The sequence below is a fragment of the Ixodes scapularis genome, unplaced genomic scaffold, assembly GCF_016920785.2.
Source record: "Ixodes scapularis isolate PalLabHiFi unplaced genomic scaffold, ASM1692078v2 ptg000822l_1__unscaffolded, whole genome shotgun sequence".
Taxonomy (NCBI): domain Eukaryota; kingdom Metazoa; phylum Arthropoda; class Arachnida; order Ixodida; family Ixodidae; genus Ixodes; species Ixodes scapularis.
Genome location: NW_024610043.1, coordinates 532,909 through 545,880, shown reverse-complemented (window position 1 = coordinate 545,880; position 12,972 = coordinate 532,909). Strand labels below are relative to the sequence as shown.

Sequence of the window (12,972 nt, the reverse complement as noted above, 5' to 3'; positions counted from 1 at the left end):
CGTTTCGTGTCTCCGCACTCATCGGCGTTTCCCGAAATGCCTTTCTGACGTCACTTCGTGTTTTCCCTGGCCGCACGCAAGGTCTACGATTGCAGCATTCGTGGCAGGTGCAACGACGGGAACACCCGCATCAACAAGCGTGAACAAATGAGTTCCTCGGTGACTTCGCCGACATGTTTTCACACACTCCTGTAGAGACCGTTGCAGCTCTGGGAATCGTGCACCGGCTCGGCAGGCATGCGCGCCAGAGAAAGACCGACGTGTGCAAAGCAGTTGACAATCTTTCATTTTCGGCTTGTGGGCGCGCTCTCTCTTGCACGAGAAACTTCTGGAACCCGTCGAGTAGGCCTTGCTTGTTCCGTAAAATGGTGGACAGCGTTGACTAGCCGGGTCCAGAATGTCGAATTCTTTGGTGATTTCAGACTTGGGCCGGCCTCTTTTTTCCACCTCGCAGATCTAAGCAACTTTTGGTAAACACTCCCATACGATGCACGTGTGCGTGTGGATGCTGCAGGGGCACCTGTGCAAGTGCGTGCGTTAGGGGCTCCCGAAGGGACGATTTCCTCCAAACTCCACCGCTCCCTTGACTTGATCCCGATAGGAGTTGGGCAGCATTGGTTGCGTGCGCTGTGAGTAGCGTCGGAACGTAGACGCTGCTCCCACTACTAACTGCCCGCGTCGGCGCATTGGCATCGGAAGCAGCGCCCTGCCCTCCGTCACTCGTTTCTTCCGTTTACTTGTTTGACGTTTTCCTTACGCGTCTGTGTAGGCTCTTGTGCTTTCGGCATCTTGGCTTTCGTAATAAGTGTGGTCGGCCGCCAATGCACTTGGAATAATCCTGTTCGAAATGCATGCATTTCGGTCGGGACCATGTTGAACTTCGATAAAAGCAATAATTTGAAAAAAGCGATTTCGTTATAAGGAGGGATTACTCTATAATCATTTCTCTAATTTTGCTAGATTTCGTGGAATTTACCGAAACAACTTAGACTCTCTGCTAAATTGAGCGGTGAAACGTTTCCCACTAATTTAGTTCGGCGGAAGTCTACCAATCAGTGAGATACACTTTTAATTTACACCTTTGCGTCGCACTATTCTGTTCCTTTTATGCATTTTCCTTTTTTTAATGCATTCCTTGTACGAAACCTGAGCACTCTGGCAACATGTGTTGTGTCTCGTCTCTGCTCTCATCATAATGTAAAAACAGCGCAAACAAACACGGACGAAGGAGAAGAAACACGCAGACGGTACAAGCGCTGACTCGCAACTGAAACTTTATTACTTGAAAAAGGAAAAAGAGGAAAATAAGGTAAAAACACACACACCAGGAAGACCCCAGGGGTCTTCCTGGTGTGTGTGTTTTTACCTTATTTTCTTCTTTTTCCTTTTTCGGTCTTCCTGTTGTGTGTATTTTTACCTTATTTTCTTCTTTTTCTTTTTTCAAGTAATAAAGTTTCAGTTGCAAGTCCGCGCTTGTACCATCTGCATGTTTCTTCTCCTTCGTCCGTGTTGGTTTGCGTTGTTTTTACATTATGATCAATGAATACCAACTAGCCCAACTCTCCTCATTAATTCTGCTCTGATCCCCAGGACTACATGTTCTTTGAGAAGGCTGGCAACAAGGAACAAGACGGCCCCGGAATGCTGTAGCGTCTCCTCGGCCCTGCAAGCCTACCCGGATACTTTCCTCCCTTCGAGACACGTTTTCTCTCGCGCATGTTCATCGTCTCAGGTGCCGTGTGCCCTCACTCTTTTACCACATTCACCGCCATGTTCACGGGTCTGTGCGTGATACTCCGCGTCACTCTCGTGAATCACGTGCTGTCTCTCTGGGTTCTTCGGTGTGACCAAACATTTACCGTGACGAGCGTAGAGCGGAAAAAACCTGCCGATAGTTTCGGGAAGCTATTTCTTCGCATGCTTGTATGTTTATGAGAGGTGCTAGCAAACGAATGCACGTCGTTCCTATTAATCCAGTCACAGTGTCTACCAATTAGAAAACCAGGAATTCGGCAGATCTAGAAATTGAGGAATTATTTCTACCCTGGTTAGCAATGAACAGGGAAATTGTGCTTTTCTTTCTTTTAGCAACAGAAATCTATATGTGCGTTTCGTGACATACGTTGAAGGCGACTCTGTTGGCTTGCTGAAACAAACTTCTGCTCAGAAATTAGAGTCTTGAGGCCACCCGGACATTCGACCCGAATTATCTCTCGAAACATGCACCAAGATTAACTTCTCCCCTTGCCATCGTTGCATCTTTGAACGGTGCGGGCAGCTCCTCCGCCTAATGGCCTCACGATGCGAGAGATCATCTTTCGAGCTTCCTCCCTTACTCGTACATAAACCATTTCTGCTGGCCGTTCCTAGCTTGGTGGCCGAGTTCGTTTTTGTTGCTCAGGCGAGAACATTTCAAAGTTCAAACTGGAGAAGCTGTCAGGTGTGACAATATTTTCAGATAAAAGCTGCACTTTAAGACACACGCCCTCTCTTCTTAGGGGTCTGTCGGGGAATTTCGATAAATTAGTCCGGCAAAAACCTGGGAAAATCGGGGAATTTAAAAACATTCTTTTGGTAGACGCCATGTGGTGCAACCTGGATGTTGAAATTCCACTCTTTATATCTTACTCTTTTTTAGACACTCCTTTCATTAATCGTTGAAGTTTTACCCTCCTAAAAATGAGTTCTAAGTGACAGCCCACATCTGCCAAACCAGTGAAACAACATGAAAATTGTGCAAAACTTACTTAGAGCTTTTTGCTGTAAGCAAATTGTATGTTGTTTCTTTGTACAGTGGAATCTCGTTAATTCAAACTCTGTTAATTCAAACTAACATGCGTGTCCCATCTTATCTGTTTCTAGGGAAGAAACTCCTGGTAATTCAGAGTTTGCATTACTATTCAAAGGTTTGGTCCCCCTCAGGTTCAAATTACCGAGATGCCACTGTACTATTCTAGTATAAGTGGGATGCATTGAGCATTGCTTTACTTGAAGGGTGGGGTTCCGATTTTTTGTCTTTTCAAGAACTTTTACAATGAAACGCGGTGCTCCATTCGTGTAAAATGTTTGATCTAAAAGTGTTTCCTAATTTCTGAATGCATTCTTTTGTCATGTTCCATGATCATTTTGCATTACTGTACGACGAGCCTTGGTGATTTTCATTCTTCTGATCCTTTGTTTGCCAACTTAAAATGAGATTCTTGTTTTTCGAATAGAGATGTCATTTTTATAAATGACAACCTTTTAGATTGGAATTCATTGTTTCTTTGAGGTTTACTGGAACTGAGCCACCTGAGCCACCAACTGCAAGTGCTCTCGAAGAGAATTTGGAAATCTTTCTGTAGTCGCTGGTCGCCTCCGCGCTACAAGTTCACTAATATTTCCCCAAAAGAGTTCCTGTATGAGAATCTCGTTTACATACGACGGTCTTGTTCATTTCAGCATGTTTTGTTGGAGATGTTGCTATGTTTTATGTTCTGTAAACTTTCCTTGAACCAGTGTTCATCTGTCAATGCACACGCTTCGAGCATACTCTAGAAAGTTGTGTTGCAATAGAACTTAGTGTGCAACTTGGTCAAATGTGATATCTTGCTTTTTCTGAAACTATCTGGTTATGCCATATGTCTGTCAATGTTGCTTCAAGTTTTGCTGATGCTCCGATACTGATATGAAATATATACCATGCCTGTCGAGCGAGAAACGTTACTCGCTAGCTTACCAGAGCGACCCGTCACTAACATTTTGAAGCATCCTGCGATCTGGTATTGTTGCTCTACCTGTAACTGCTTCAGTCCCCAGACCATGCCAGATGAACATTATCCCGAAATGAAGGTGCTTTGATCAGGTGTAGTGTCTCCAAGCATGTGGTCTCCTGGTCTCTAGCCAGCCGCACTATCGAATGTTTGAAAAGCATCAGTGTGTGGTCCTCACTGGCCAGTTTGCCGTATTGGATGCTCGATGCTCGGCGAGGCTTGTGGATAGCGTCCGCAATATTTGCACAGAAGGCCAGACTGAACAAAATGGTTAGGTTGCTGTGAAATCGCAACACCTGCTTTACATGACGTGTGAATTGTGCCACAAGCTCTAGTGAGTTTTGCGTTGCTGTTACGTTTGATGGCTGGCCGCTCAACCGACTTTCACTGTCATACCCTGTCCAAGCCATTGCGCAACCACGGCTGGGCTAGATTGCGTAGGCGCGCACTCTCTTATGGCCTTCGCTCGTGACTGCGGCTCGATAGAAGTAAGGGTAGGGTCATCGTGACCCTACCCTCACTGCAGCACATCAACTCCTCCTGACCAGGCACCACAATCTCCCCGTGTTGGCCTCTTCGCTCTGGGATCAAGGCGGAGGAATTTCCAGACTAGTTGTGCCCATGGAACATAACGCCGCAGGCTTGCAGTCTTATGCGTAACACCTCTTTGTCTTCTCAATAGACGCTAGTCTATAAACAAACGTTTTTTACAGTAAGTACAAAAATTTTAATTTAGCACATCATAGTTATTTTATACGAGGACATTGGCACAAATTTTCAATCGTGGTGGTCGGAATAGTTGTCCAGGATGGCTCTGGTGGCACTGGAAAGGGCAGCGTAGTTGCGCCCCCACACAGCTAGAAAAAAGATGTTGCTCTTAGGCTGGAGCGAAGGCCGTAAGAAAGCCGCTTTTTAGCCCTGCAGTGGCACGATATTGAGGCAGCAGAGTTTTTATATAGACCCGAGAAATTGGAGTTTACTGTATGTAGTTTTATTTTTGCATAGTTGCATAGCCCACCCGGCTACAGAAGTCACGCATTTGCCCCGAAATGCAGAGAGAACTATTTTGACAGCTTGTTACGCAGTGCAGGATAGCATAGTTGTATCTGCCAGATTGATGTAACCTCACTTTTGTGTGACCTGCCCTTTGGACTTTGCTTTTTGGCTTTTCTTGCTGTTGTCACATTGTACCATGTTTCAGCACAAATAAATTTGTCCATAAAGTGTTACTGTCAAGTTATTCTGAATAAGGGACTCGAATATCAGAGATTTTATTGTTCACAAGTGATCGGGGGGGGGGGGGGGGGGGGGGAGGGAGTGCAGCTGCCCCAGCTGAAATTTATCACAATTGCACAAATGGGGCAGCTGCACTACCATCATTTGTGCAATTGTGATAAATTTCAGCTTGCCTGCACCTTACTGTGCGCAAAGAAAATAGATAGCTGCACCAACCAGCATCGATGCAATTGCCTGTGAACTAATTGGTTTTTGCGAGCGTTTTCGTTTTCATCTGGCAACCGTTGCAACTCGGTGAAATTGAATCATCACAGTACAATCCCGATGTCCTGCGCTGTTGCAGCCATTCCATCTGCATGATGACACCACTTTTACCTTGCAGCCCTGACGCAGCATAGTTTAGTCAAGTTCAATGGCTTCTTGAAGGGCACTACTGAAGAAGATGAAGAAGCATAAGTAATGTTGTTTTCCTGCTTGCTCTTGTGAAGGAGCGAGAAACTGTTTTGTGGAAATTTGCTTGCAAATGCTTTTTATTTCGTTAGCGTGGTCGGTAGGTACCTTTCGTTACAAATTGGGGTATTTTTCTTGTCAAATTTCATAAATCCTTGGCCTCATTGAACGTCTATGTATTAGAGAACCCAGAATATTTTTAGAGATTAAGCTTTCGTTTACCAAATCATTCTAGTTTCAGATTTTCGGAAAGCTAGATCATGACCGAGGAAAAGCAAATAAATTTTTACGTTAAATATTTACACAGTTGGAGGTTGTCCAGAAGTGCCATCGTGAATAGTATATTTGACTGAAAGCATGCCTTTACGAGTTGTGATGTTCAGAAAATCCGTATTTTTCGTGTCGTGCAAGAGGTCTGCATAGTGCTAATTTACCTCCATTGTATATCGGGTTGGATTAGTACTCTACCTCGACCTGTCAATGATGGTAGCACACCTGCAACAAACCTGCTAACCTTGTTTCAGTAACACCAAATAAAACAAAACGCAAGTTTGTGTCACTCTTTTCACAGTCGTAGAGGGCAGCTTGGGGTTTCCGTGGGAATCGCGCCGTAGTGACTACATGGATGTACGTCAATGAAAAGCGGAAGTTTGTCTGCTTCTCTTGCAGGGGTTGTGGTGATGCAAGAACACCGAGCTCCGATTAGCTCTGATCGGAGGATAGTGGGTCGACCTCAATGCTAGATGCCTCAAGGCCTACCCTCTATCCTTCCAATCGGAGCTCGGTGTTCCGACGTCACCGCAACCCCTGCGCAAGAAGCAGGCGAACTTGCAATCCGCATACCCCTGTAGTCGCTGACATTATGAGAAAAAGCAGGGAGGAGCTTCAGTTGTCCCACCTCCGGCGTAAGCACCTTTGGCAACACCGGGGCGTCGCGTGCACCTCGTGCGGGAGGCCAGGCATCTGAAAGACGTTCCCCGTCGTTCCCATTTTGTTGGTGACTGTGATGGGAAACTGCGCCGAATTCCTGCAAACTTGCGTATGCAGTGCTCCAGAGCTTCTCCGAGATGCAGGGACGGAAGTGCTGTGCCAAATTGCGCCACAAGCGAAAGTTTGCTAAATCAACGCACCAAAGTGCCGTTTTAGCTAAGAGTTGCGCCGTGCTTGCACCGAGATGAGTGAAGCAAAAAAATTAAAATATTTTATTGTTGATCGACTTTAATATTCGGAGAAGTGGGATGAAAGAAAAATGACACAAATATGTATTTCAAAGGATCCCTACTCAACGTATAGTTTGTTTTGCCTTGAGTCAGAGCGCAAATGAAGACTAAAACGGATACAACCACGAACACAGTAAAAGCACAAGTCACGGGACATTCACTGCACTTGATTGGCTTAGCCAATGAAAGAACACATACAGGCTGATGGATGAATGTCATGATGTCGTGCACTTTTAATCATTTTTATTTATGGCTTCGGAGTCAAGGGAGCACCAGACAGAAAGCTACCGGAAGCAGCTTGGCATGCATGCAGGACGACTATTCATGGATACAACAGTGAACTACATATAAAAAGAAAGGTATGCTGAATAATAAAATACAAAAAGGGTGCATACTTTCAACATTTAACAGCATTATACAAAGGAAAACAAACAACAAAGTTCCATACACACAACTTCAACAAAATAAGCATCTATATACAAAGAGAAAATGATGCGAAAGAAAAATTGTAACAACTTTTAACAGCAATATATGAAAATCAAATGAATGTCAAAGTTAAGGAAGTGCAACTAAAACAAAATGAAAGTTATGTTAAAAGTTGCATAGTAACCAATTTGGACACAAATATATGAAATGCAAATAAATAAAGTAAGGGGATGCAAAATATTGGTTTCCCCCTTTTCCTTAATTAGAAAACAAAATAACACAAAAAAGTGATTGCGTTTCTATATTATAAATATCAATACTATTCATAAAAAAAACTTTCAGTCTTTCCACTCTGGTAAAGAAGGAAGACCAGCAAAGCTGTACTAGTTGTACTCATAGGTCGGCATTTTAAGCCGTCCTCACTCAAACTCACGATCACCATTTTTTCGGCAATCGGAGCTCACGCCCACTCACGATCACGATTTATTCAAAATAGGGTCGTCACCCGGACTCACCCTCACGGTTCAACACAAAACCAAAACTCATTTGCTGCCATCATCATGGTTGTCACGCTCACAGATCATCACGGTCATCACGCTCACAGGTCATCCCAAATCATCAGACTCGCAGGTCATCAGACTCGCAGGTCGTTACACTCGCAGGTCCTCACGCTCAGCTCACAGGTCATCATGATTCATCAGACTCGCAGGTCATCCGATTCACAGGTCGTCACACTCACAGGTCCTCACGGTCCTCACACTCACAGGTCATCACAATCCTCGCGGCACTCACACTCTCAGGTCCTCACAGTCCTCACACTTGCAGGTAATCACGGTCCTCACGGCACTCACACTCACAGCTCCTCACGGTCCTCACACTCACAGGTCATCACGGTCCTCGCGGCACTCACACTCGCAGCTCCTCGCGGTCCTCACACTCGCAGGTTATCATGCTTATCTCACTCACATGTCCTCACACATCACGGTCCTCACACTCGCATGTCCTCGCACATCACGGTCCTGACACTCACAGGTCCTCAGACTCGCAGCCCCTCACGGTCCTCACACTCACACAGGTCTTCAAGCTCGTCTTACTCACAGGTCCTCACACTCGCAAGTCATCACGCTTACAGGTTGCTTTCTTCGTGTTTTTTTTTTCTCGCAAGCCGTCGGTTAGTTTTCGCGTGAGTCGTGCGGCGGGGAAACTATCCCAAAACAGTAAACTTCTGAACCGCTTATTCAATACGAAAGAAATGTGCTATGTTTATGTTTATGCTCCGCACATTTCTACCAAATTTCGTTAACCTGAATTAATTACAAAAGAAACTAAATGCAAGCGGACGAAAGTGGGTGTGTTGAACATTCCCCTGCTGACAAGGGCGGCGGTAAAACACAAACGCGCCTTCCGACAGGTTACACAAACAACGTCGCAATGATTAGAGCATCGCCTCGCTGTGTATACCTCGCTCATTTGTACACAAACTATTACTACATTCATGACCCCCGTTTCTTTTTTTTTTTTGTTCCACCCACACATTGTTTTACGGAGGTTTATGCAGCATATATATATATAGTAAACATATGCATCGACCTTTTTATTTTTTCTGTTTTGAGAGGGCGTTAATATTAGGTAGGGTGGTGGTTTCACGTGACATACTTCTGGTGTGAAATCTCATCACAAGCCCTGCTGGCAGTGGTGTCCGTCAGTCGTATGCTATTCTATGAGCAGAGGCCGCGGAAGCAGTTTTTCTTCTCACTCGAGTTGCTTCTGCTTTTGTTGATCGACTGTGCTTGCCGGAGTAGGGTGCGATTTAAGGAATCATCGGCCGGCATTGTTTTTCAGTCATCTCGGCCTTTATAAAATACTGTCAGCATTTATTACCTTGACACATGCAGCCGTCCTTGAATGGACCTCTTCCGAGAAGCGTTCTGCGCACGCGCGAGCGCCCGATGCCAAGCGGTGGAAGTCTGCACGAAAAATCGAGGAAATTCGGAATGAGGCTGTAAATCGACGATTAAAACATTTAATTGCAGCATATATATAATTGTGTTACACAAAAAAAGAAAGTGGATGAAGAGAAAAACACGACGTTTGGGTGGACGCTGCGGATTTTCCTCTCTAAAGTCGCGTTGGGCACGCGACGCTGCTCAGAGAGCGAAGCAACTGGTAGCGTAGCTCCCATTATCGATTGGTAGCGCAGGTAGGTCACTTCCTCGATTTTTAGTTTGTGGAGCCACCGCCTGGTGCCGTCGGTATTTGGAAAAGGTCCATTGGTTTCTTTTGGATTGGTTTGGCATGGCTTTGCTTGGTTTGGTTTGGAGTGGTTTGGGGTTGTCCCCGTGCGTCTCTTTGTCAGGCTATCAATTCTTCGACAGTCGATGCTCGACAGAGCATGCTACATTTCGTCGACACTCTTTTTTTATTTGGATGTCTAGACGACATTTCTCTTTCTCTCTCTTTCATCGATGCGGCGTTAGCTTCTTGACGTCTCTCGTTCTTTGCATGTTCGCAGCGCACGTATACGGCAGGGTGGCCAGATGCGGCCGAGCGAATAAGCAAATAGTCATCCCCAACCAAGCCCAAAAAAAGGCGTGACCTTCGTGAAGAAGCCCCAAAAAGCGGAAGTTCAATAAATGTATGCGTTCTTGAAAATAGTTTATTAATAATAAAATGAGGAAGGGAACTGGCTCAAATACGAAGGCGAACTCGCTCAAATACGAAGTCAGGGTGCCATGCCACTATCTGGCGGATAGTGGCATGGCATGCTGAGTAACATGCCAGCTTGAGCTCCAGTTCTGGTATCGAAGTCAGGGTGCCATGCCACTATCCGCCGAATAGTGGCATGGCACGCTGAGTAACATGCCAGCTTGAGCTTTGACTACCATAGGTTTAACCTATGGTAGTCAAACGTGCACTGGAAACTGGCCAAAAGAATTCCTCACGTGTTGTTTTGTTGCCATGTGCTGAACGAGGCCGGCATGATGAGCGCGGATCTCGCACTTGCACGCTGCTTTTTTATCGTCTCCGGTGACTGGTCGCAGCCAGTCCTTAAAGGGGTTATGACACGCCAAAAATAAAATATGAGATAACTATACTGTTAGGACCCATTGCACATTCCTATATTCCTGCTAAATTTGTTTTGAAAATGGCGCGATAGTTTCGTGGATAAATCGGTTTTATATGCGGGTCCCTCGGAGGGGCAGATCCGGGCGGAGCTGGAGGCTGGCTACGTAGTCAGCCTCTAGCGCGGTGTCTCCTTGCACGCACTCACAGACTTGGCTCTTTTGGCGTCTCCAGCCTCAGCTTCCCCGTTTACCTTCCACGTTTCGAGCACGCGGTCCGTGACGATTACGTCTACGGCATCGCTCGCCTTGTCAAAGTGTTCGACATTGATCGCAGCAGCGATGAGGGTGATTGCTATCAAAAGATGTTGGAAGGTGTTCATTTTGACTTCGACCCGCTGGCGGCCAGCTCTAGTGACGGCGATCTACGGACACTCGCCGTGGTCACCGTCGTCCGGAAATATCTCGCAGGTGCATGCACGGTGGAAGGTCAACGGGCCGGGGGCGAGAGCGAGAATAGGCTATAGCTTTCGGGTTACCGAGTTGCGTGAGCGGTTTTGATCGTACCGCGGCGAGGAGAGCTTGGGCGATCAAGGGGGCGCCTAAAATGAGAGCGTTCATGGTCACGTGGTTTATGGACACCATGGTGTGACTATGGTGCCTCGATCGCGTCTTCGACTGGTGTGTTTAGCGCCCTATCCCGCCCATACCCCCATACATCAAAAGTGGTCCCAAGGTGGCAACAAATGACGCGAGTGTCATGCTGTTGCCTGTCGCGATCCTGGCGGTTGGCCATAGAAATGCTGGCGAAAAGCACGAGCGAACGCGAGTGTCGCTGTCGTCACAGCGTCGCTTTAGGCGTCCCAACTTCCGGCTTCTCTGGCTTCCGTGAACTGTCACAGTGAAAAGCGACCTGCAGCAGAACAGGCGTCTGCTACATTTACCACAACTGTTGGAACGCCGCCAGGGTCGCGACCGGCGACAGCATGACACCAAATACGATATAAACTCCTCTGAAAACACATAGGCTATGTTCCAAATCTTACCCGAGTAACCTGCCTCCTACGTCAGCGGGTAATACCACGTGACATCGCGAGTAAACGATCCGCGACTCGATTTTGGAACGGCCAGGATAATCACCTGGATACTACGCGGATTGGCTTAGTCTTGGGCGACGGCAAAAAGAAAACCCAGCAGCGATGGCAGAAAATAGCAGACGATCCTTTTGATCATGGAGAAAGCACGCGAAGAACGGTAATATTAATGACGACGCGGTGTTTTTTGAGGTGGATCTACCAGCTCCTTTTACTCACCTTCGTTTTGAGCTGTATATTGAGATCAAAATTACTTACTCCTTATAGCTAGACATAAAAAAATGTGTTTTTATTAATCAGCGCGATCGCTGCAATTCTAGTCACGGTGCCCTAAACACAAATATTCCACGCATTGTAATTTGCACCAATTATGTTTTGCAGAAATATATTCCACACGGTGTAGCGGTACAGCGCGAGGGTGCTTTCTCCAGGATGATATGAAACTCACGTTCGGTTTGACGCGAATGTGATTACAGTGAAATTTTCGAAGCCTTCACTGCTTTATAAACGTTATCCTCTCATTACACACACTCAGGAGGAAACAAAAATACTACATTATCATATACCCAGTTCAAACATTTTTGGCCTTGAACGTGAGAATATGGCATTCCCCCAACGCCGAGGACGAGGATCCGGAGACGCTCCTGTTTACGCTCGCACTCAGATAATAACAAGAAACCAATTCCCGGGGAAGGTTGACGGTCTGGATGTAATGCAGTCAATTCCTGCGTTGAAAACAGCAAATCGCAATAACCACACATGCTGCACCTAATTCTTTGTCATTTCGAACGTCCGCCACCAAAACCTACGGAGCAAGCGAGCTTTGACGGCTGTCGGCGCAGAAAGCAGACGACGAACAGATCACGTGACGTATTTACTCGATTTTATCCAACTTCACCCCCCGATCGAGGAGGGTAGCGCGAGTAATTACTCCGGAGTAAACAACCCGCTTCTGGAACGCGAGTTCTGACGTCATCGAGTAAGCTCGAGTAAGTTTTGGAACGCCACGGTACGAAACTTTTACTCCGGAGTCGGATCGAGTAAATTTTGGAACACAGCCATAGGAGCGGCGGCGAACGTGACAGTGGCGCCTCTAGCGGACTCGGAGTCTACGGAAGCAGTCGACGCAATGGAAAAGTATAGGCTCCGCGACGTCCTCGAGCATTACAAGCCCCGTTTCGTCACCCTAACAGAAGAAACAATTTATTACGGTCAGTCCGCTTGCAAAGGGGAATCCACTGATCGCAACTGCAACGACAGTCGAATAACAACGCGCGCATAAACAAAGATAGAGCAGTTTATTTAGCGGTCTCAAACGCCTCTCAGGGGTCACACGCTTTTGGAACGCGTCTGGGAAGCGGAAAAAAGGCGTTTAGCTACTCGAACTACGTCGTAATCATTAAAACATGCAAAAACAACATGTTAATATTACCAGAGCAAGCGCACGAGCTGCTGGAGCATAAAAGCAAAACAAAAAGTAAGGATAAAAATGACCGTGCAAACACTTACCGAACTTTGCAGAAAAAGTGGTGTCGCCATTCCCGACGAAAATAAAAAGAAACGGGAAAGAGAAGCGAACAACGGCGAATAAAACAAAGAAGCTAGCAAAAAACTTTCAACGACGACGATCGTTGCGGTGCTTATAGAAAAAAAGAAAGAAAATGGAAAGAAGCAAATGAATAGCTGGTGGTCGCCACTGGTGTTGAGTTCACGACAAACAAAGCGGAAGCAC

The 12,972-nt window shown here is 46.2% G+C and overlaps 1 protein-coding gene across 1 annotated transcript in view; it reads left to right on the top strand.

Annotated features, from left to right (window-relative positions):
• Window positions 1-4,978, top strand: part of LOC8040108 (phospholipid scramblase 2) — a 54,133-nt gene extending 49,155 nt beyond the window's left edge. Inside the window, exon 8 of the mRNA XM_040214112.3 lies at window positions 1,591-4,978. Within this exon, the coding sequence (XP_040070046.1) occupies window positions 1,591-1,650 (60 nt within the window). The 3' untranslated portion in view covers window positions 1,651-4,978. The remainder of the gene's footprint in view (window positions 1-1,590) is intronic.
• Window positions 4,979-12,972: the final 7,994 nt, after the last annotated feature.